We start from the raw sequence: 23,855 nt of genomic DNA, 5'->3' as shown, positions 1-23,855 counted from the left end.
TTATTTAATAAAATGTTGAAGCAAATAAATTTGATCTTTCTATAAAATAAATTTAAATAAATTGTACCAGAATATAAATTTGAAAAAATTAACTTTTTACAAATAAATGTAATTTTATAAATTTAAATAAAATAATAAAAATATAAGAAATGAAATTTTAAATCATTCTGTGAGTAATACTTTTTCATTAATAATTCTGTTTTGATCACTAGAATTTGAAAAAGAAATAGTTAACGGGTATTGATGTGCCAATACTATGATATTTGTACATATTTTATTAATAATTATTCTTGGATATTGATTAAAGATATTTGATTATTAAAGCTAAGCATGACATGATTACGATCTTTGAAAGATTTAATAACTAAGTTATTTTTTCACGTCCCCGCTCTTAAAACAATAAATGAAGCTTGACTATCTTTAAAAAAACTTGAATCCTTTTTTTTTCCTCTTACAAAATGTTATCCTAATTTTCTTCATTAACACAATTTTTTCATTTGTGTTGACCTTCACTGCAACATATTAAGGTGATTGTATTTTCTTTACTTGATCAAACATATATTTCAAAATGACAAATGCAATGCGAATTGTTTTTAACTTTTTGAATAGACTCAAACTCCAACCCGACACGTAGTTCAATAATAAATTCTTAGTCAATATTTGAAAAATGTAGAGGTATGATTTCTTCAAAAGTTGCTCTTTTAAAGAAACTGTTGCCTTCTTGCAATGAATAGGAGTTTCCAAATCAAGGATAACTTCTAAACCTTCAAAATAAGAAGAAAAAAAAACTACAAAAAAAAAAGCATATGTAGAGGCAAAAATACTTTAGATTCATGCATTAAATCTTTACTTCTCTTCTACCTTTGCACTTTTACTTTTATAATTTTTATAATATATATATATATATATATATATATATATATATAAATTCACATTAATAACTATTTATTAAAGACTAGAGATGATAACAATTTAATGAAAACGAGATTGTGAAGTAATTTCTGTTTTTTAAGGAGTATGACAGTCCCGTAAGATTTACTTTGGATAGTATCTAGAAGTAATAAAAATCCACAAAACAGACAAAAACAAATTGCTCAGTTAGATTTGACGTATTCAAACAACTTAAACTGTGTCGGTTTACTCTGTGCCCATGGATTTGATTCATCTTTAATTCAATTAGTAAATTGCATATAATATTTGAATGCATCACTCTCTGGTTTGATTAAAAATTTAAAATAATTTAAGGTTAAAATACTCCGTTGGTCCTCGTTTTTGTTGCAGAATCTCAATTTGGTCCTCGTATTTTTATTAGTCTCAATAAGGTCCTCATTTTTGTAAATTAGTATCAATTAGGTCCTTTCCGTTAGTAGAGAAGTAACACCGTTAAGTGGGTGCCACGTGTCAGCTTCTCGTTTTTTTGAATTTTTTTAATTTTTTTTTTAATTTTTTTTTAATTTTTATTTTTTTTAAAAAAATTTTTTAATATTTTTTTTAAAAAATATTTATGCCACGTGTCAAGTTTGTAGTGTGCCACGTGTCAATCTGATATGGTGACACGTGTCAAATTATTGTATGAATCTCAATTTGGTCCTCATATTTGTTAATTTGATTTGATTTCAGTCCCAAATTTTTTTAAAATAATTTTAATTTCATGTGCTCCAAATTTAGAACAAATTTAATTTTTTTATAAATATAATGATGATACTTTTATTACAAGTGATATTTCTATTACATATTTTAACAATATTTAATTTATTTAAATTTATATTTTACATTAAACTTTATTTAAATTTTATTTTAAAATTATAAATATATAGATTAATAAATTTATATTCGGAATATTTGTATAATATTCAATATCAACAATATTTTAGAGTTGGCTTAAAAATAACAATTTTATAAATTCAAATGTAAAATTTTAAAATAATTTTATAAAAAATTAAAATAAATATATTTAAAATTTTAATATTAAATATAATTAATATTATTAAAATATTTAATAAAAATATCAATTTTAATAAAAATAATCATCACATTATATAAAAGTAAAATTTGGTGTAAATTTGGAGTACCTAAAATTGAAATTTTTTAAAAAAAATTGGGACTTAAATCAAATCAATTTAACAAATATGAGGACCAAATTGAGATTCATACATTAATTTGACATGTGTCACCATATTAGATTGACACGTGGCACACTACAAAAGTGACACGTGGCATAAATATTTTAAAAAAAAATTTAAAAAAATTAAAAAAAAAATTAAAAAAAAAATTAAAAAAAAATTAAAAAAAAATTAAAAAAAAATTAAAAAAAAATTAAAAAAATTCAAAAAAACGAGGAGCTGACACGTGGCACCTACTTAACGGTGTTAGTTATCTACTAACGGAAAGGACCTAATTGATACTAATTTACAAAAATGAGGACCTTATTGAGACTAATAAAAATACGAGGACCAAATTGAGATTCTGCAACAAAAACGAGGACCAACGGAGTATTTTAACCATAATTTAATTACTTTGACTTGAATAATGGAATTGATTAGATAGATTATTCCAAACTGATAACCACATTTATTTTCTCTCACTAAAATATACGTAATCACTACTAAAAATTATTATATTATATAAACAATTTTCTTGTAAATTTATTAAAAAAAATTATAAAAATATTTTTTCTGTTATTTTTTTTAAAAATCATAATTGACAGATAATTTTTTTTGAATAATTATTTTCTATAAAATTATAAAATTTATAAGTATTTCTTACTAAATTTGTTGTAAAAAATATTTTAAAAAAAATTAACAACAATTTTCTTCAAAATTTTTTTCTTAAAAAAATTTATAAGTATTTTTCATGAAATAAATTTTAAAACAAAATTGATAAAAAATATAAAACTTTTTTAGTAGTGAATGTTACATATTTAGTATTTAATTTTAATCATTAGTTTTTCTTTTTAAACAAACTTTTTAATGTGAATTGTAAATTTACTTTACTCGACGGTTACCTTAAAAAACATATTTTATAAATTAATGATTATATATTAATTTAATATAATTACTCGAATAATTGATTTTTGATTTAATTTAGTGGGAGAGTTTTTTCTCCAAGAACAATTTTACGCGTATCTCAAGCTCTTTTTAAACATTTTTTTCATTTATAATTTTATTTTATATTTTTATTTTTTTAGTAAAACTTATTTGATTTTATCAATTTTCATCTTAGTCTTATTATTATTATTTTATTATGATTATTATTACGATGATGATTATTATAATTATTATTTATATTTGATTATTTTTCTAACATTTTATATTGTTATATTAAATTTACAGTTTCGTACATGAAAAATGATTATTATTAGTATTTTATGTGTTAATTGTAAATATGTCAAACCTTACAAATTTTGAATTTGTGACCCTTATGATATGAGAGATTAGATGCTAAAATACACTTAGATGCAATGCGTCTTGATGATGTCATTAATGAAAGAAATAAATCATCTTAACAACTAATTAACAATATCTTGACAATGGATTTCACGAATACTCTAAATTTACTTCATTTCTACTTGTGGTTGAAACAAATGAGTTTTTGATAAAAAGTCATGAGAGTCGTCCAACTGATTCTGCTCCATTCCATAAGTGAATGCAATAATATCTTTGATTTATATTTTCATGGTCATGGTCATGGCCTTGGTTGTGGTTATGGTCGTGCTAGGGATCATGGTTGTGGACATGGTCATAAAGTAAATTTCAAAGATTTTATAATCAGAAGTGGAACAATAATGTTAAAAAGGGAAAATAAAAAGGTGAAAATAATGGAAAGAAAGATGAAAATTGAAGTTATCATTAAAGGTCATTTGAGTTGTATTTGTTGTATACTAAAACATCTTAAACAATAAGGAAAAGAACATAAAAACACACTTTGCTTATGAAAATGATGATTTTGATTATGGCCTTATGGATTCCACTTAATATTGTTGTTTTCTTTGCTAAACCAAATGGAAACATTGATCACCTTATTAGTGATGAAAGTGTTAAGAAATAAGTTTTTTATTTTTATAAAATGGTAGAAGAAGTCTCTACGTGATGAAGTATTTAATTTATTTTTATTACAATTTAAGGTAAATTTTCTATGGTATTTTTACTATATTGATTTAAAATATGAATGTATAATGTTGGTACTATGTATAGGTATAAAAATCGATTTTTCTTTTGTATTACAAAATATATATATATATATATATATATATATATATATATATATGTGTGTGAACTGAGCGTATGATGAACATTGATTATTATATAGATCTTATATAGTAATTATTATAGAAGTGTGAATGAAGATATTCAACCAATATGATACACTGTACATGTAATACATATGAATATCTTTTAAGTTAATGATATATTAAAATATACATATTATATGTAAGAATGTGAAATAGAGGTTTTGATATGGATTTGTGATTTTTATTTTGTTATACTATACCTATATAAAGGTTCAAAGATTTTCAAAGATGATATTTTATACTTAGTTTTATTTAATATGACTTGCAAAGTTGATTAATTTTGGGTGGTACATACAACAAGTTGAGGTTATTAAGTACATTAAATTAATTATATATATGATCATTTGGAATGCAGTAGTGTTGTATAGACTAATACATGTATTTAGGGCTGGTCAAAATGAACCACACTGTACTGCCGTGTTAAAAACTGCACTGAACTTAAGAATAGTTCGCCTGAACTGAACTGAACAATAGTTCAGATGAACTGTACTGAACTGTTTTTTATTTTAAAAAACTGAACTGCATTGAACTTAATTGAATTACAATATGAACTGAATTGGACATTCTTTCCGAACTGCACTATTTTTTAATCGAACTGTACTATTTTTAAACTGAATTTCATTATTTTTAACTGAACTAGTTGTGTATTGTTTTTTAATTTTTTAACTAAATTATTCAGTTACAAGGAGATAAATCATCAATTCCATAAATATATTGTGTCAGAGTTTCTAGAATTTCTCACAATGTTCAAATAATATTTATTTTACCTAGACCTATAATATTATATTTTGTTTATATGTAATACATGTTGCACATTAAATAATTTGTTTTAACAACTTTAGTTTGATTTAATGTTATATTTTATTTATATGTAATACATGTTTCATATTAAGTAATTTATAAGATTAAGACTTGTATCACTTAACTATTTTTTTCTAAACAAACTTAATTTAATTATTATCTATTATTTATTTTTATTCGTGGATACTCAAAAAAAGTTACATGAAAACGTCTCAAGAATCTCTTAACTCGTTTTTTCTCTATATTTTTATTTTTTTTACTAATGATTTTAGAACAGTTTTCGTAAGTTTATATATATATATATATATATATATATATATATATATATATATATATATATATATATATATATATTTAGAAACATCATTTTCGGAAAAATATATGAAACCAAATTTCGATAATTATGAACTACTTTACTTTTTATATATATATATATATATATATATATATATATATATATATATATATATATATATATATATATATATAAAAGTATTTAATTTCTGACTCACGAAACTTTTGTTTTCACATAAATCTTGGAAATAATAAACATACAAATCAACATATGATTCATAGTAAACTTGAATCTTTAGTTTTTCTGCTATCTCAAAAGCTCAAGTAATCAAATGTCACACTTGTTTGGCATGATCGGTTGGGGCATCTGGATCTATTTTGATGCTAAAAATAGTTGAAAAAAATCATATAGACACCCACTTAAGAATCAAAAACTTCTCCAGTCTAATGATTTCTCACGTATTGCATGTTCACAAAGGAAAGTTAACAATGAGACCATCAACAGAAAAATTAGAAATGAGTCAATCTTCTTTTTAGACAAAAAAATACAGTGTGATATTTGTGGTCCAATACACCCATCATGTTGATCATTTAGATATTTCATGGTTTTAATTTATGCATCAACTAGATGGTCACATATTTTTTTATTATCAACTCGTAATCAAGCATTTACAAAATTATTAGCACAATTAATCAAGTTGAAAACTCACTACCCTGATTATCTGATTAAGAAAATCCATCTTGATAATGCTGGTGAATTTAAATCTCATGTTTTTCATGAGTATTGTATATCAATTGGAATTGAAGTTGAACATCTAGTAGCATATTTTGTTTGCACAGGTAACCTTAGTGCATGGATTTGATGCAACTAGCGCATGTGATCATGTAAGATTGATGAAGACTTAATGAAGAATTGAAGTGATTGGTAGTTGATCAAACTTGGGGCTTATTGAATTTGAAATTGACATGAAGATCACAAAGTGTGAAGATTGGACTCAATTCGTAGACTATATGATATAGTGTAAATGTCTTTTGTCTGTCTTTTCAATCTGTTAAAAAGGATTTTAATAGGTTAAAAGGTTTGTTGCATATAATTATAATATGAATGTATTCAATCAATTAAATTGTTATGCAATCTACTTATTTCACTTAAGTCAAGTGAAATCAATAAATTGTACAGACAAATCAACCTATTGAATTCACTTATGTGTAGACTATATAAGCTTGTTTTTCAGAGAGTGGGAAGAGCTCTGTGATTTTTGAGCGTGAAAATAATGAATCCAATTTGGAAAATTCTCTATCTTTGGATTACACAATGTGCAGCTCGTGATTGAAGATCTTTGAATGTTGGAGAAATTTTTGCTTGGTTTTGAAGCATTGAAGTACGTTTTAGTGGAAAACGGCAAGTGCACCGATCGCATGTAGCAAGTAATAAATATATTGTTCTCTCCATAGGGACTTGTGCAACACATGACAAATATCACAATTCACAACTCAAATAGACAACAAAACTAAAAAACACAAAGAAACGCTTTTTGGTATTTTATCAAACAGTTGATGTGCAACAAAAATTTAACATAGATTATATACAATTGTCAAGACTAGATTTCATTCACTTTATTCTCATGCATTCACAAACATCTCAATTTCAATTTCAAGCCAAAATCAACTAACAAGAATACTCAAATCCTATTCCTATTGACTTTGAATCTATGATAACTCATCAAGTTCCAATTCCTTGAATCCTCAATAAGTGAAATCATGCATTAAGTTCAAGAGTCTTAAGATTACTAATGAATCATGTGTTATCCCTAGATACAAGCTCCATTAGGCATTCAATTTAAGTTCTAGGTTTAAAAGACATTTTCCAACATCTCAAGAACCACAAATCATGCATGGGTGGCTAAACCAAAACAAGCATTAAGCATGAAAATCAAATACTAACATAGAAATGGAAAAGCATATGGATTAACATCACAAAATGCACAAAATTTAGTTTATTACATATAATCTCAACACATAGGTTTGCTCTCCATGGTGGGAACCTAGGTTTTATAAATTGAAGAGATAGGGAAGAAATGGAAACTAAAGAGAAGATGCAAGCCCTCTCCCAAGGTTCTTAGCAGCCACTCCATGCTCCAATTGCACCTCCCATTTGTGTCTCCATCTCCCAATCGCAATCCATCTTCCTCTCCAACCCCAAAAGGGGGAAAACCACCATGAATGGAGGAGAAGACCCAAGGAGGAGTGGGAGAGCTTCCCAACACCCCTAGGAACTTTTAATAGGCTCTCCAAGCACCCAAAAGTGTTTTTCTATTGTGCAAAATGAGGAATCGTCCAAACCCTCGCGAGAAACAAGATTAAAAACCCATTTTTTGACATGTCAACGACGCCACCGCTCAACCTTGTCTTCGCAGCTCTCAGCGCCAAGTTTTACGAATTGAATGACACTCAGTCCCACTTTCCACCGCTCAGCTTTGTGGCACTAAGCCCCAATTCGCCACCGCTCAGCCTTGTGGTGCTCAGCTCCACTTTTCCACCGCTCAACCTTGGGCAGTTTGGTAGCATTATGTATTTGAAGCACTAGGCGTGATTCCAATGGTGCCCGACACAGGTACCATTGGAATCAATATTTTCTTATCGAATCATGCTCCCTTAAGTTCTTGCTTGTTTTTTGCCACCATAAATGTTTTCTATTAACTTATTTAACACACTTAAAAGAGAGATTAAAGTCAAAATAAGCATAAAACAACTAAAACATAAATCAATACAAAATACACTAAACTTAAGGATATAACAAGATAAAAACTAGAAAAGAGTTGATTTATTCATAACAATAAACACACAAAAAAGGTAAAAATGGACATTATCAGTACGCGATTTGGTTGGCTATGGAGAGCCACCACCAAGGTTTGGTTGTTCCTTTGCTTCTGGGTACTTCCTGGTGTGATTCCAAGTCTACAAGTGGGATCAATTATAGTTTTAGTTTGTATTTGATTTTTTCTCTTATATTTTTGTGACTTCAATTAAAGTTACATACACATTAGAGTTAACCATATACAAGTAAATGATTCAACATGATATGATACTAGTGATGGTTGTAAGAGTTTGAGATGTCATCACTTGAGTCCCTATGTCTCTTAAGGAGGTTGAAACGACCGAACATGTCTTTGGGGATTTTGTCCTTTACTTTGATGGTAAAAAATGACTTAAAAATATGATTGAAAAGGCACATGCATGCAAGTTTTTCAAAATAACTTCAAAAAATTAATAGAAAATGAACTTACTCTATTGCATATTCTGATTAAACAGAAAGGTTGTGCTCTACACGTATACATCATAAAAATAAATAAAGAGGTTAAAAAATTAAAGAAAAGACAAAAGAAGAAGAAAACAAAATAGTTTCTAGATAAATGATTGTCTTTTATAAAATGATCTCCAAAATTTATATTTTTAACTATTTTCTAAGTTCATCCTTCATTTATCGATCATTTATAAGTTATTTCTTGAACTATTTTTTTATTTATTTTTAATTTGTACTCTTTCGTATGTTCAGTTAGAAAAAAGTTAAACATAAGGATATTGATATTCATCGGACGCGAGACATTGCAAATAATACAGATCGATGAAACTAATTATATTACGAAATGCATTTTTAAGAGAATTTTCAAATCTTAACTTTGTCTAATTAGTTTTAAGATGAATTTGATGTTTTTTTTTTCTTACAAAGTCGTGGTTTAACAAAAAATTTCAATTCCGTCTTAGTCACCTTCCTTTTCATATTGAATTATTTTCAATTTATGTTTGTTTTTTTTTTCTTATTTTATTTGATAATTTTGTGTGGAAACATTCATGAAGTTCAACTTACTCATTAATAAAGAGAGTATACACTTAAAGTCATAACACGTCATTTGAAGACATTATTATAATTAAATTATTTATCTAGATGTGTACTAATAGTCCTATCTTTGAAAAATTAATAATTTTTAAATCTATATTAAAAAAAAATAAGAGACTATTTTTAACAAATTTATCTTGCTATTATTTCGCAGAGTCTAATGGAAAATGGAACAATTGCCTTATATTCCAAGCATGACTAGGAATGTAGAGGTGTTTCTCTTCTTTCTCTCTCTAATTTCTTCATGTTTAACCAGAAATCATTTATGAAAATCAATTGAAAGAGAAAAAGAAAAGTGGAAGATTGGATAAAGAAAATTATGGAGAGTTATCAATGTTAAAATCGTTTTTGAAGAACCTAAATGGAGAGCGTGATAACTGCCACGAATACGTTTAGTGAGATTTATTTTAATATATATTGTTTAAAATTAATAAAAATCATAAAAGTATAAGTAAAATTGATTAAAAATATTCTTAGTGAATATTTAAAGAGTAGAACCTTCTCCAGATGTACATTGTTGGTAAGACAGGTAGTGTAGAGCTTATTAAATAAAATATGAGAAGAAAATTTTGTAATTTTGAATAAATGTGTACAAATAACATTAAATAATGCATCATTAATCTTGTTTTTGAATTTAAAATCGGTTCATCTGTCGAATAGTGTAGAAATGGTCCACAAAGTGAGTTGATCAGAGAAATATAAAACAGAATAAAGTAAGGAAGCAGAGTGCAGGAGAGTGAGAAAGAAGAACAGGTAATTTAGGAATTGGTGTGTCTATAAATGTAGGAATTGGGAGTGCTAAATTCAGAACCCATATCAATCTAGTTCTATACTATTCAGTGTGTGTGTGATGATAATGAAGAATTTGAAAGCGATGATGTTAGTGGTGTGTGTGGTGTTGCAGGTTGTTAATGGAGAACACCAAATGAGATGCGTTCCGAAGGAGAGGGAAGCACTCCTTCAATTCAAGGCGGCCATTGACGATCGTTACGGCATGCTCTCCTCTTGGACCACTCCCGACTGTTGCCGGTGGGAGGGGATTCGGTGCAGCAACCTCACCGGCCACATTCTAAGCCTCGATCTTCACGGCGAATATTGGAACTTCCCTCCACGTTATATGAGCGGAGAGATCCACAAGTCACTGATGGAGTTGCCACAATTACAGTATCTGAATCTCAGTTCCAATTATTTTCCACACACTCCCATTCCAGACTTTCTTGCTTCTCTCACAAACTTGAGATATCTTGATCTGTTCTCATCTCAATTTGCCGGAAAAATTCCAAGTGAGTTAGCCTCTCTTTCTCGTTTGAAATATTTGAATCTTTCCTCAAATTATTATTTGGAGGGTTCAATCCCTCATCAACTTGGAAATCTCTCTCAGTTACACTATCTTGATCTCAGTGGGAATTCTTTTGAGGGATACATACCTTCCCAATTTGGAAACCTTTCAAATTTGCGTAAGCTTTATCTTGGAGGATATGATAGCGCTCTCAAAATTGTCACCGCTGATCAGTGGCTATCTAATCTTGTTTCTTTAACTCATCTTTCCTTAGAATCCATATATAATTTGGACAGTTCTCCTAGCTCGCTTCGAATGATCGCTAAGTTACCAAAACTAAGAGAACTGAGTTTAATTAACTGTGGGCTTTCCGATCATTTTCTCATCTCATTCAACCCTTCCAACTTCAACTTTTCTATTTCCCTCTCTGTCCTTCATCTTTCTCAAAACTCTTTCACACAACCGATGATATTCCACTGGGTGTCAAACACTACTTCTAATCTTGTTGAGCTTGACCTTAGTTCGAACCTCTTGGAGGGTTCCACATATCGTTTTGGTTTCGCCATGACTTCGCTTGAACACCTTGATCTCTCCTATAATGTGTTGAAGGGTGAAGATTTGAAATCGTTCATGAATATATGCACCCTACATTCTTTAGACATGTCTGGAAACAATATAACCGAAGACCTTTCGTTAGTTCTTCGTGATTTGTCCAATGGTTGTGCTAAATACTCGCTACAAGAGTTGAATTTGGCAGTTAATCAGATCACAGGCTCTGTATATGACCTTTCAGCATTCTCATCTTTAAAAACATTAGATCTTTCTAGAAATCAATTGAGTGGGAAGATACCTGAAGGCATCAGATTGCCATCTCAGTTGCAACAATTGTCAATTGAGGCTAACTCTTTAGAAGGAGGTGTTCCGAAATCGTTTGGAAGCACATGTACTTTGGAATCATTGGATTTGTCTCATAATAAGTTGAGTGAAGATTTGACAGTCATATTTAATCATTTGTCTGGATGTTCTAGATATTCATTGAGAGAATTATATCTCCGTCAAAATAAATTCAATGGCACACTGCCTGATTTCTCAATGTTTTCAAAGTTGGAAATGTTGGATCTATCACATAATCAATTAAAGGATGGAGTTCCAAAATTACTTCACAATGCTACTATTTTGCATACATTGGACCTATCAAATAACAGTCTGAGTGAAAAGCTTCCAACAATAATCCATCACTTATCTGGATATGTTGGATACTCATTACAACATTTAGATCTCAGCATGAATCAAATAAGTGGCACTTTACCCAATACCCTCTCATTGTTCCCATCATTAAAAATATTATACCTTCAAAATAACAAGCTAAATGGGACAATTTCTAAAGATCTTCGATTTCCAACTAATCTTGAGGAGCTACATTTGATGTCAAACTCTTTAAAAGGTGTGATAACTGACTCTCATTTTTATAATATGTCAAAGTTACAGACGTTGAAGTTATCAGATAACTCACTAGCTTTAGAAGTTAGTCAAGATTGGCATCCACCTTTTCAACTGTATACTATTGAATTGAGATCTTGCAAGTTAGGTCCATCGTTTCCCAAATGGTTACAAACACAAAACCTATTTAACAATCTTGACATTTCAAATAGTGGAATATCAGATATTGTTCCAAAATGGTTCTGGACTAAATTAGCATTACAAGAATGGATTAGAGTCAATATTTCATGCAATAATTTACAAGGTATGATTCCAAATTTTCCACTAGAGAATCATTATTATTTCCTTAGTCTTGCATCAAATCAATTTGGAGGTCCTGTTTCACCATTTTTACTAGGCTCGTCGAATCTTGACCTATCGAACAATAAATTCACAGATTCTCTTTGGTTCTTATGTTCTGATGGTGTAGGTGAAACTTTATACCAGTTAGACCTTTCAAATAATAAGTTTTCTGGAGAAATTCCAAATTGTTGGACCCATTTGAAGTCATTGGCTTATTTAGATATGAGTCATAATAAATTTGTAGGAAAGATTCCTACTTCAATGGGATCACTCCTTGAAATTCAAGTATTGTTATTGAGAAACAATAACTTAACTGGTGAGATCCCTTCCTCCTTGAAGAATTGCACAAAGTTAGTAATGTTAGATGTGACAAAAAATAGATTAGTAGGATCTATCCCAACTTGGATTGGAAGCAAATTATCAGAGTTGCAATTTTTACTCATGGGAAGCAATCACTTCTATGGAAGTTTTCCATTGCAAATTTGTTATCTAAAAAGCATCCAACTCTTGGATTTCTCACTAAACAACCTATTTGGACAAATTCCTAGATGCATAAAAAACTTCTCTTCAATGTCTCAAATGACTTATTTGAGAGATTATCAAGGCCTTTGGTATTCTGTAAACAATAGTTATTCCAGAGGTATCCAATCATTCAATTTGAATGCATTCTTGATGTGGAAAGGTTTCGAGCAAGTGTTTACAAATGGTGGATTATCACTTTTAAAAAGCATTGATCTCTCCAACAATCAATTTTCAGGCGAAATTCCAAAAGAAATTGAGGATTTATTTGATTTGATTTCACTAAATTTATCAAGAAATAATTTGATAGGGGGAATTCCTTCAGATATGGGAAAGTTAGCATCATTGGAATTTCTTGATTTGTCAAGAAACCAACTTGTTGGATTAATTCCATCGAGTCTTGCTCAAATTGATCGATTGAGTGCATTGGATTTGTCACACAATCATTTATCTGGAAAAATTCTAACTGGCACACAATTACAGAGTTTTGATGCATCAAAATATGAAGATAATGCTGATCTTTGTGGATCACCATTAAAGAAATTGTGTATTGATAAAGTGTCAACACAAGAACCATTTGTTAAACTTCAAGGGTGACAATTTGGTTTTCAATTATGAATTTTATATAAGTATGACAATTGGATTTGCAATAGGCTTTTGGGGAATATTTGGCTCAATCTTAATGATACCTTCTTGGAGACATGCATATTTCAAGTTCTTGAGTAATTTAGGAGACACTCTTTATGTTATGACAATAAAGAGAAGTTTCAAGCACTGATAGAGAACATAACAGGTAATAATATTTAAATTTTTTTTGCATGTACTTGATTTTCCTTTATATTATAATAATAATAATAAACTGTAATAATACAATGAATATTTAAAATATTTTTATGATAAGTTTAGGACTTGTTTAATTTTATTAAAAATATTAATAATTTTCTGCTTTTTTTTATCATTTTTTCCTATTTTTGGCTAAGTTTAGGACTTGCCTAATTTTTGGCAGGGGAAATCTGGATTATGATTGTGAGGTGGTGCATGTGGAAAAATATAATTGTTGTTGAAGATTGAAAGGGTTGTGAGGGTAGTATGTTGTAAGGAAATCAAAGAACAGAGCAGAAAAAAGTGAGGAAGGTTTCTACATATTTATTTTCTTTTAAAAAAAAATAAGTTTCTTATAGTGTATTTTTATTTTGTAATGGGTTGTTAAACTCCTTTGGACATGAGGGAGCCAATTGTGAGTGTGATGTTCATTTTTCTTTTTCTAAGCATTTTGTTCATAGCTTAGTTTTTAAATGTAAACTTCATGTTTCTTCTAAAGTTGTTAATCATAAAATGATTTGGTTAATCTTGAGAACATTGGAAAAGGTCATGTTTGATAATTACTTATTGATTTTTGAGTCATGTTCTAAATAGTTTGAGTGTGATGGATTTGTTCCTTTCTACCTTAATCTCTTGTTTGTAATTAAGAGGGTTCATATCTTAACTAATTTAATGTGAATTATTTCAGAAATTTTTTTACCTCAAATAGAGTAAAGTGGTTTGAATTACATGAAAGTGAAAGTTAGATTATAAGTTGAAAAATTTATAAAAACTCCTTGAATTTATTTTATCATTTGTTAAATAATCAACATCAACTATTAAATTTCTTCATAATTCAGTTTAGTGTTAAATTTATATTTCAAATTTTAATTTCATAAAGTCATCTGCAATTTTAAATAGCATTCGACTGAGGTGTCACATTTTCTCCTCAGTAAATAAAATTTTATTGTAATCGCAATTTATTCGTCATCTCCTCACTAAAGTTTATAATTTGATAAACTGACAAAATTACTAACTTTACATGTTAAATTGTTTAATTAAAACTTAATATCTATGTATTTTTATTATATATTTATATCTTTCATATAATTCAATACAAAATTTCAACTTTTTCATTAATTTTCATTTTAATTTAATTATAAAAAAATTATAACAAATCAAGAATAAACCAAATATTAATTCTTTCTTACTACTTAGCATGATTCACTAACAAATTCATTTTAACATTACTCTTTTTATCTAAGTGTTACTCCACATTGTATACATATTAAGTATAATAAGAATAAATATTAATGAATGATCCCATAAAATAATATAATAAATTTAACAAATAATAAATATTAGCAAGATAAATTTTAAACGACCCTAACAACATCTTAAAAAATAATTTTAAATATAATTTAACTTTATAAAATTAATAAAAGAAGAGATTCACGATTATTTATATAATAGAAATTCGACTTATTAGTGAATGTGAGATTTACAACAAAAATAACTTTTATGAATTTTATCTTTATACATTCAAATCTTTAGGGAGAAAGGACAATAAGTTCTAATGTAGTGTATAGTAATAGTTTCTATCATTTTTGTGACTTCATCCGAGCACAACGTGAGACAATTCACGTAAATATGAAACATTCACTAAGATACAATTCACATAAATAATTGAACCAAACTGTATGAGCGATACAGTTACACAAGCAATTTACAAAATTCTAATGTCTTAAAATTCTGATCATATATAGTACAGCATACCTAAAAGGTTTGGTGTAAAATGTTCCTATACCTAAAACAGCTCTTCATTTGTTTGTAGAAAAATCCAAACGAAAACTGAGAATCCTTTCATCAACACATTCTTTAGACAATGCTTTTCTGGAAATCATAAGATGTGTCACATTTGGGGTATAGTCAGAAATTTGGCCATGCTTCATTTTGATTTCAACATCTCTTGTGAAGGACTCCTTCCTTTGTTGAAATGTATCACTGAAGATGAATGGCAACAAATGCAAAATATAAGTAGCATTCTCCAATCTAAAGGAAGTAAGTGAGTTGTTGCTTCTTCCTTGAACCTCCTTCTCCATATAAATCATTCCACTGCTTCAACTCATTCATTACGGATCCTTCTGATGCAAAACTTGCAGCAACCTGTGTTTAGTCAAATAATTGTAAGCTCATGTACATTGAACAAAACTATTCTACATGATATAGCACAGTTTTCTTCTTCCACTTCTGTGACCATGTTAGTATTCTATCCCTAGTTACATGTACAAGTTACCATTTTAAGTCTTAAAAATAGATTACATGACTATGTTGTGGGAGATATCTATAATCACAGCACAGTCAATTGAAACACTGTTTTGAATTCCTAGATTTTGACAAATGCAATTTTAAATACTGCACGTAGCATTGTATAGATTCCCAAATCTAGTACTCAAGTCATTTGAGTGAAAAAAAACTGAGTTCACCCTACCTGACTCTTAGCCTGCTTCATGTCTTCCATATTTAAAGGCCTGAGGGTAATTTCTTGGTCTTCCTTATTATCATTGTTGTTTGAAACATCTTCAGAGTTTTGGCCTTCAGTCTCTCTTTTCTTCTTTTCCTAAAATATGATGCAGTTGATATTTAGTTAAATCTTCGCCTTGAATTGGATAGAGACGTTAATCTTAAAATAGTAAAAGTTGCTTAATAACTACCATTTCTTTTACTCTCTCCCGCTGTATTAGCTCTCTAACAGGTCGATAAGCAGCAGTGATGCACAAATTCTGTTCACAGACATTAACATCAACAGATTTTATAACCAAAAAAAATAAAAAAATAAACCAAACCAGTAATCACTAGCAAAACTCACCTTAAGATCACTTCCAGTATATCCTTCTGTCATGGTTGCCAACTCTTTGAAGTCTAAGTTTTCATGTTTTTCTTTGGCCAGAAGAGTCTTCAAGATCTTCTCCCTGTTATCAGCAGATGGAAGACCAACCAGGACCCTGCTCAATGACAAAACGGTATATTGATATTGCATTCAAAAATTACAATGCCAACACTAGTTGAACTGAAAAGCAAAGAACATTGACATTGCACAGTTGAAAACAACACTGGATTTTATTGTCTCCTTTATAGCCATAAGGGATGATCATGCAAACAATAAGGCAAAAGGGGTGTCCTACCTGCGCTCAAACCGTCTTATGATAGCTTCATCAAGGTCAAATGGTCTGTTGGTTGCAGCAAGAACCAAAATCTGCTCATTAGGTCCTGTTAATAGCCCATCCCAGTGTGTCATGAACTCATTTTTTATCTTCCTCATGGCCTCATGCTCTCCTACTCTAGTCCTCTGTCCAAGCATGCTGTCAACTTCATCAACAAAGATGATTGTTGGAGCAACCTTAGCTGCCAGTGTGAATAGAGCTCGGACATTCTTTTCATCTTCTCCAAACCATTTTGATGTAATAGTGGACATTGAGACATTAATGAAACTTGCACCAGCTTCATTTGCAATGGCTTTTGCTAGCATTGTTTTCCCAGTACCAGGAGGCCCAAAAAGCAATATACCTCTACACGGCTTTAGCAGCCCCCCTTTGAAGAGATCAGGCCTTCTAAGGGGAAGCATTACTAGCTCTTGAAGTGATTCTTTGATCTCATCCAATGCACCAATATCTGCAAATGTAACCCCTATTTCATTTGCTGGGATAACCTCAGGTCTTATGCGCTTCTCAAACTCGTTGTCAGGAATTTCCTGCAAACAAGCAATTGGCATATAAGAACACAAAATGGGATAGGGAGTACAAGAAAATAGACTTGAAGAAGATACTATTTTTAGAAGTTAGATAACCAGCAATCATCTAGACAACTAGTAAATTGTTGATTATAGTGTATCAATTGTCCATGTTGAAACCATCAAATAAATAGGGTATGTATAAGGATCTATTCATTTCTTGTTCTTTTTTTCTATTACATGGGTAGGATTTGATAAGGTGAGAAGTTCTTTTTCCACTTAATGTGCTTAGAAATTTATCTTACTACTTTTGCAGGTGGAGGATTTTCGCCCTCTTTCTTTGTTACCGGGATGGATTTCTCTGTCTCATTCTTGTTTTCAGGTGCTTGATTGTCACTCTTAACTTCATTCTTTGCACCGGCGACATTTTCCCCAGCATTTTCCTAATGTTACAGAGAAATACAGCAATAAATAAAAACTGAATATATACAATGGTACTCACTATCTATCATTACTTTTTCCTTAGATTTTCCTGCTATTCCTGCAGTAATAATAAATAACTGTAAACAAACAACCATACCTTGTTAGATTCATTAGTCTTCAGATTCCCACTACTCTTGCCTTCCTGGAAAAGACTCAATCCATGGGACAAACTGCCACATCCAAGATAAGTTACTGCAAAAAAATTTCATGCAATCAATTGCTTACAATCATTGGACAAGATATTCACCTGTTGGCTGATATAACTAGCTTTCCGTTTCGATATTCTGGATCCTTGGTATTCATCAAATGGTAAGATATTGCAGATACTACAATTTCTTCAATATAATTGCTGAGTACGATAGTATCTGAATGGCAGACTGCGTTCAAGTCATCACATTCAATGTCATTTGCTGCTAGTACTGCAGCAATGTGGTTTCTGTTATCTTGGAACTGAATAGCTTTCATATCCTCTTCCAGTGATCCTTTCCAATTGCCAGATTGAGTTTCATCTTCAGGAGCTCTGATTTCAATGTTGTAGGGGAATAGCGCAGAGAGCCTTTCATCAACTTCTTTGCAATCGTCTTCTGAATCTAATATCTGGGACCCAAGTATCAACACTGAGCCTGATAGTTTCTTTATCATTTTTTGTAGTAAATTATATAATCTTGATTGGAGAACGAGCTTCTCAACATCCCTTATGTATAAAATGATGGAACTAGTTTCTGTGATAGAAACCAAAACCTGAGAAAATGAAAACGATCCTGTTATTAGAGTGAAAACTGTGTGATGATGAGCATGTGACAAAGTCATGATATATGATACTCGTCTTATATTAATGTTGCCTACAAAGGTTGTCATTACACACAGTTTTAATATGAACTTTCAGTAATTAAATCACCTTGTAGAGTGCCTGCACAAAGAGCTTCTCATCAAAACACAAGCTACTTGTGCGCTTCAAACGTGCTGAAATCATAATTCAATGGAGTGAGCAAAATGTGGGTGGAGAAAACTGATATTTCATGCATTAGTGACAACAATACAATGAATCAAGCATTTAGCTGCATGACATTTTCCATTGTTTAAAAGAAGAAATTTATAGACAAGACTATTTTCCTGCTAGAGTTTGCAGAAAAATCATGAATTCATAACATGGATATTCGTATGTCAGATTAGTTCTTGTTAGCACTAATTCAAAATTTCTATAAACATCCTTGTAAACAGTATCTGCACCCTTCATCTTCACAGATGAACAAACAGATTGACCGGTTAGTTTACTAAAAAGAGCAGTATGTTAAAAAGAAGCTTACAGAGTACACAACTGAATTCAAAGTAGATGTTCACATTAATCTTTTAGTTGGATTAGCATCTTCATTCTTGCTTAAAAAGGTAACCTATGGTTCTAAAGTATAACCTGGAAGTGTTGGACCACTCTGGGAAGAAGTACTACTTATATCAGATGCAGCAGAAGCATTCCTCCTAAGCTTTGGAGGATTGGAACTTTCAGCCGCATTGCTTTGTTGACGCAAAATTCCTTCAAAAAAAAGTACCAATCAAAGTCAATGATGTAATAGTTATATATATTAAGTCAGCAACAAAAATAATACGGCCAATACAGGCATCGATCAATACAAAATCTAAGAAAATGAGAAGAGATAATATGGAGTCTCCACAACCATTTGCAATGTCCGAACTATGATCACTGTCCATTATACTAATGCATTGTAAAATCTTTCATATCTTCAAGTCTTCAAATACCAAACTCTATAACAGGTAATTATAGAATAAAACAATTCATACTTTAAACATTGACTTTTATTTCTTTAGTACCTCTTGTTTCTCCTTGTGAAGAAAGCATCGAAAAGGAACCAAACAAACCAGACATTCGCTCCAAGGTTGCCTCAGATATTGACCTTTTCAAAGACTACGGAAACAGAAGCAAATAAATCAAGAAAATATCACTATGAACTAAAACTACATAAATATAAAATGAAGCTAGCAAGCTGCAATTTCATCATGCCAAGAATGACAGAGAACTGAGCAGGGTAAACTTACTGGTATTTTTCTGGAACATCCAAATTTGTTCTGCAACTGTTCAAGGGAAAAACACATAAGGTAAGAATATATGTACATGACCAGCTAAAGCAAATAAAATGAGAAGCAATGAAAAATTACCTTCAAAGAGAAGTCAGTAATATCTAACAACAGCAACTTTGATTCAAAGTAATGAGCTAAAGCTCTGGCAAGGGCTTGCTGGTAAGATTCTTCAAAATTTATAAATAAATAGCATTAGTCAAACCAAACTGAAATTAAAAAAGAAAATTCAGTAGAACAAGGTTAAATTCCACCATACTATACCTGCTGGACCAGATAGCAAAATAGACCTGCTTGCTGGTGAGAGGTTCCTGGTGTGCTTGGAAAAGTGAAGATGCTTTAAATGAATATATGCAGCACTTGTCAACAAAGCACGAATTCTTTCACTGCATTGTCACATTATATACATGCGTAAGATATGGTGCTATAAGGAAAAAGGGTATTATTACTATATCAAATTCCTCCATTGTTAGATCAAATCCACCTGGGACAAAAACAGGGCATGAACTTCACAATAAATATAGACAATATCTAGGGAATCAATGCTTTTACAAAACCCGTTTTGTCCTAGATGGGAAACTCGTTTAGAAACAAGAGGCATGATATGATAGGCTCATTTAACGTAGCATGTAATTGTTGGAATATAAAATCAGAAGGAAAAAAGCTAGAACATGAATGCAGTTAAGTCCAAGATGCATAATTAACAACAGAAGGAATTCAATTTCTATCTTGCAGTAGTCAACAAACAATACGAAATTCCCATATCTAAACTTTCCTTAATATTAGTTATATACCAACTTACTGACCTATGAACTAGAAAATAGAAAAACAGAAAAGGAATATAGAAGATCCCAGTTGCCGTTGTAAAGACTGTATGAGCATCTAGGTATCAGAAATTTCCGAAGACTATAAACTTACATAACATTTTTTTTTTTTTTAGCACATCAAGGTATTGTTAGATTGTGTCTTAGCATCATGGAGATCATAACTTGTAGTTGTAGAGGCAGAAAAACCTCTCAGACCACACTCTTTAGTTGTTTACAGCTGACCCTCCTAAGCCACACAATGGTCAGAGTCTTGTGCACTTGGTCACTCTTTCACATCAAGGGATTGTTACCACAGCTTGAATTAGAGTCTCAATCACTGTAGCTTTTCAGAGAACAGAAGTGTGACCTTTTGATGTTAATTGGTATTAATAATTTGAATTAGGGTGTGAAGATTTATTGTGATCACTATTTATATATTCTGAGGAGGAGTGGAACCACTAATGTTAAGTAGACAAAGAAAAATAGAGAAGTCTAAACGACAATTGCCCCATAATCAAAGAGGATGAAGCTCTAATCTGAAGTATACATGTTCAATCAGAAAAATAGTGACCTATAACAAATCCAATGAATGCAAGTACAAATAATAAGGACCAAGTACAATATTAAAATAAGCTATCCTTTGATTACAAAAAGTACAAGTTAAAAATATGCTATCAGATTCGTTCTTCAATCTATTTCAGTGAAACTGCGCACATTTATCAGGGGAAAAACACATCACAATATCAGCAGCTTCGCTGTTTCTGACCCAACATACACTCAAAATGCAACAATTTATTTTTAAAAATCACAGAAACCTATGGCAAGAGAATATCTATGGAAGTTTCAGTTTAACAAAGAAGCAGAGATGAACTCAACAACAAACAACCAACAAATCTCAAAGATAAGGAGATCAAACCCATCACAAAAGCCACATATTGAGTATCAAAATCATATCTACCAGAATATTCATAGCAGATTGCCATGAAATTTATAAGTCAAACTGAGAGAGATCCATGCCTAAAACACCTTTGACACCCAAGTCTAACACACAACTATATCATAAATTCAACCATACCCCTCAGAAAATGCTGTCAATGCTTAAATATCAATCTGAAGGGTTGAAGGGTCAAAATAGTAACAAAAACACAGAAATCAATAACACCAAGTTTGAGTCATAGTATGTCATTATTATATTCCAATGAAATCCCAGAATCACCTTAAGTAATATGGAAAGTCCTCAAATGTATGCTTTCCATCCCTTCCTTCAACCACCAGCTTCTTGAGCTCCTGCATAATCTGCTCCAGGGAAAGCTCATCAGAGTCACGATACCCGCCAACCCATTTCTGCCCTGAGCTCAACCCAAGTCCCACACCCAACCCAACCCCAACGCTCAATGCTGACAACAGAACGTGTTTCTGTTCCATCACGACCCTCAATCCAAGTTTGGTCCTTTAAGACCCCAGAAGCGATTTTTCACCAAAGGGTATCAAGATTGTGAAGCAAAGTATGATTCTGAGAAACGGGTACCCTGGATATTCTGGATGACAAAAAACAACAGCAACGACAACACAAATAACAAGTTAACAAACCATGTAAAATGAGGTTCCGAAGACAACGTTGGTCTAAAGGATTTTGACAAGGCAATGACTGCTCTCTGTGTGTCCCTCCTCAATGTCTATATATAGCATGCCACAACTAATGGACGTTAAAATACATTGCTTGCCATGAACCCAATTTTCAAAAAGGAAAAAAGAAAGTTGAGATTTTTACTTTTCCATGCCTTCTTTTTTAGCATAGTGGTGAGTGGTGATAACACAAAATCTGGGTTCTCTCTCTTACTTAGATTAGACTGTCATGTTTTATTTATCTTCATTTTTTATTATTTGTCCACTTGGAAACCTTTTTTTAAAAGCTTTTTTTAATATATCATGGCTTTGCCTAATAATTTCTTGTGGTTTATCATTGTTGCCCCTGCTTTGCTTGGTGCAGTGTCATTTTGGTTTTTTCTTCATAAATAAATGTAAAGGCAACGAAACGGTATGGTTGGTGGCTGGCTTATTTGTTTTCTATAAAAGCATGTTAAAGTTAGGACCATTCATGAAAATTTCGAGAAAGGAGAAAAGAAAAAAAATTAGTGTATACCTACCCTTTCATGGTACACATTCTAAATCTGCATATTTTACTGAGAAACGATCGTGATTTCTGCAAGAGTTAGATCAGATTCATCTTCCACATTTTCTGAGATTAGACACTGATCTTCAATCACATTTTAATCTTATAACTAATTAGAAAAGACAAAAGATATTTTATTTCAACAACACAATAATTTATTATAAAGTTCTTTCAGCATTTTTCGTAGGAGTAAATTCTATTTGAATAGTATAAGATTATTAGAAGTAAGAAATTGTCGTCTTAGCTGCATGTGCAGAATTCAAACTCTTAACATTAATTAATGTATAGTGATAACTGTGTTTGATATATTAGGTGTTTTTAAACTATTTCTTTAAAAATGTTTTTACAGTGTCAAAGTATTTTATACTATTATCAAATCATAGATGTCGGATGACTTTATTCTTATATAAAATAAATAATATATAACTTATATAATGTAAGAAGAGTTTACATTCTCTTTTAATTACAATGCGATCAAATAACATTGTTCATTCCTTATGAGTTGATTTTATAGTAATGTACAATATAAATACATCCAAAACAAATTATTTCTAAAATAGTTACTTCAAAAATTGTAGTTAAAAATATTTTAATTAATTCACAACCTAAAATTTTACTGGATTAAATTAATTTTCAATAACTTCATTTTCTTTTATTTATTTGTAAAAGCCTATTCACTTCACAAGAGGTCATATCATAATAAAACTTTGCGGCTTTGCCAATTTTACTACACCATTTTCTATATCTTTGGATGTCCTAAGGAACTCACTACATATATAAACTACTATGATAAATTTTATTTGTATTACCTTTTTTATCAACAAATAAATAAACATATTATAAATTGTACAAATATGTTCAGTCCTTTCAGAACAAAGAAGAAAGAAAATAAAATTATACATTAAGT

The 23,855-nt window shown here is 30.2% G+C and overlaps 1 protein-coding gene, 1 long non-coding RNA gene and 1 pseudogene across 5 annotated transcripts; 2 read left to right on the top strand and 1 right to left on the bottom strand.

The window, feature by feature from the left end:
- Positions 1-9,912: 9,912 nt before the first annotated feature.
- LOC114181845 (uncharacterized) lies at positions 9,913-14,246 on the top strand. Of its 3 annotated transcripts, none has more exons than XR_014994406.1 (3): positions 9,913-10,037; positions 10,189-10,567; positions 13,871-14,246. It is a non-coding gene; the product is annotated as an uncharacterized LOC114181845 (long non-coding RNA). The 3 variants fall into 3 exon arrangements; XR_014994407.1 differs by having other exon boundaries at positions 9,935-10,052; XR_014994405.1 differs by lacking the exon at positions 9,913-10,037 and having other exon boundaries at positions 10,062-10,567.
- LOC146887222 (receptor-like protein EIX2) lies at positions 10,574-13,862 on the top strand (annotated as a pseudogene).
- Positions 14,247-15,310: 1,064 nt separating the features above from the next.
- On the bottom strand, positions 15,311-22,549 carry LOC114181850 (uncharacterized). 2 transcript variants are annotated; one of them, XM_028068457.2, is made up of 15 exons: positions 21,992-22,549; positions 20,234-20,355; positions 20,051-20,139; positions 19,931-19,966; positions 19,706-19,799; positions 19,290-19,409; positions 18,777-18,841; positions 18,126-18,619; positions 17,976-18,048; positions 17,743-17,838; positions 16,851-17,416; positions 16,535-16,670; positions 16,380-16,448; positions 16,157-16,285; positions 15,311-15,831 (listed from the first exon to the last, which is right to left on the bottom strand). In XM_028068457.2, exons 1-15 carry the CDS (start codon positions 22,198-22,200, stop codon positions 15,718-15,720), a joined length of 2,412 nt encoding a protein of 803 aa, XP_027924258.2. In that variant the 5' UTR covers positions 22,201-22,549; the 3' UTR covers positions 15,311-15,717. The 2 variants fall into 2 exon arrangements, with proteins under 2 accessions (XP_027924258.2, XP_027924257.2); XM_028068456.2 differs by having other exon boundaries at positions 17,701-17,838; positions 21,992-22,543.
- Positions 22,550-23,855: the final 1,306 nt, after the last annotated feature.

Source organism: Vigna unguiculata, chromosome 4 (assembly GCF_037176805.1).
Source record: "Vigna unguiculata cultivar grain cowpea cultivar isolate G323 ecotype 2 chromosome 4, ASM3717680v1, whole genome shotgun sequence".
NCBI lineage: Eukaryota > Viridiplantae > Streptophyta > Magnoliopsida > Fabales > Fabaceae > Vigna > Vigna unguiculata.
The sequence above is the reverse complement of the archived record's forward strand: the minus strand, read 5'-3'. Positions and strand labels throughout refer to the sequence as shown.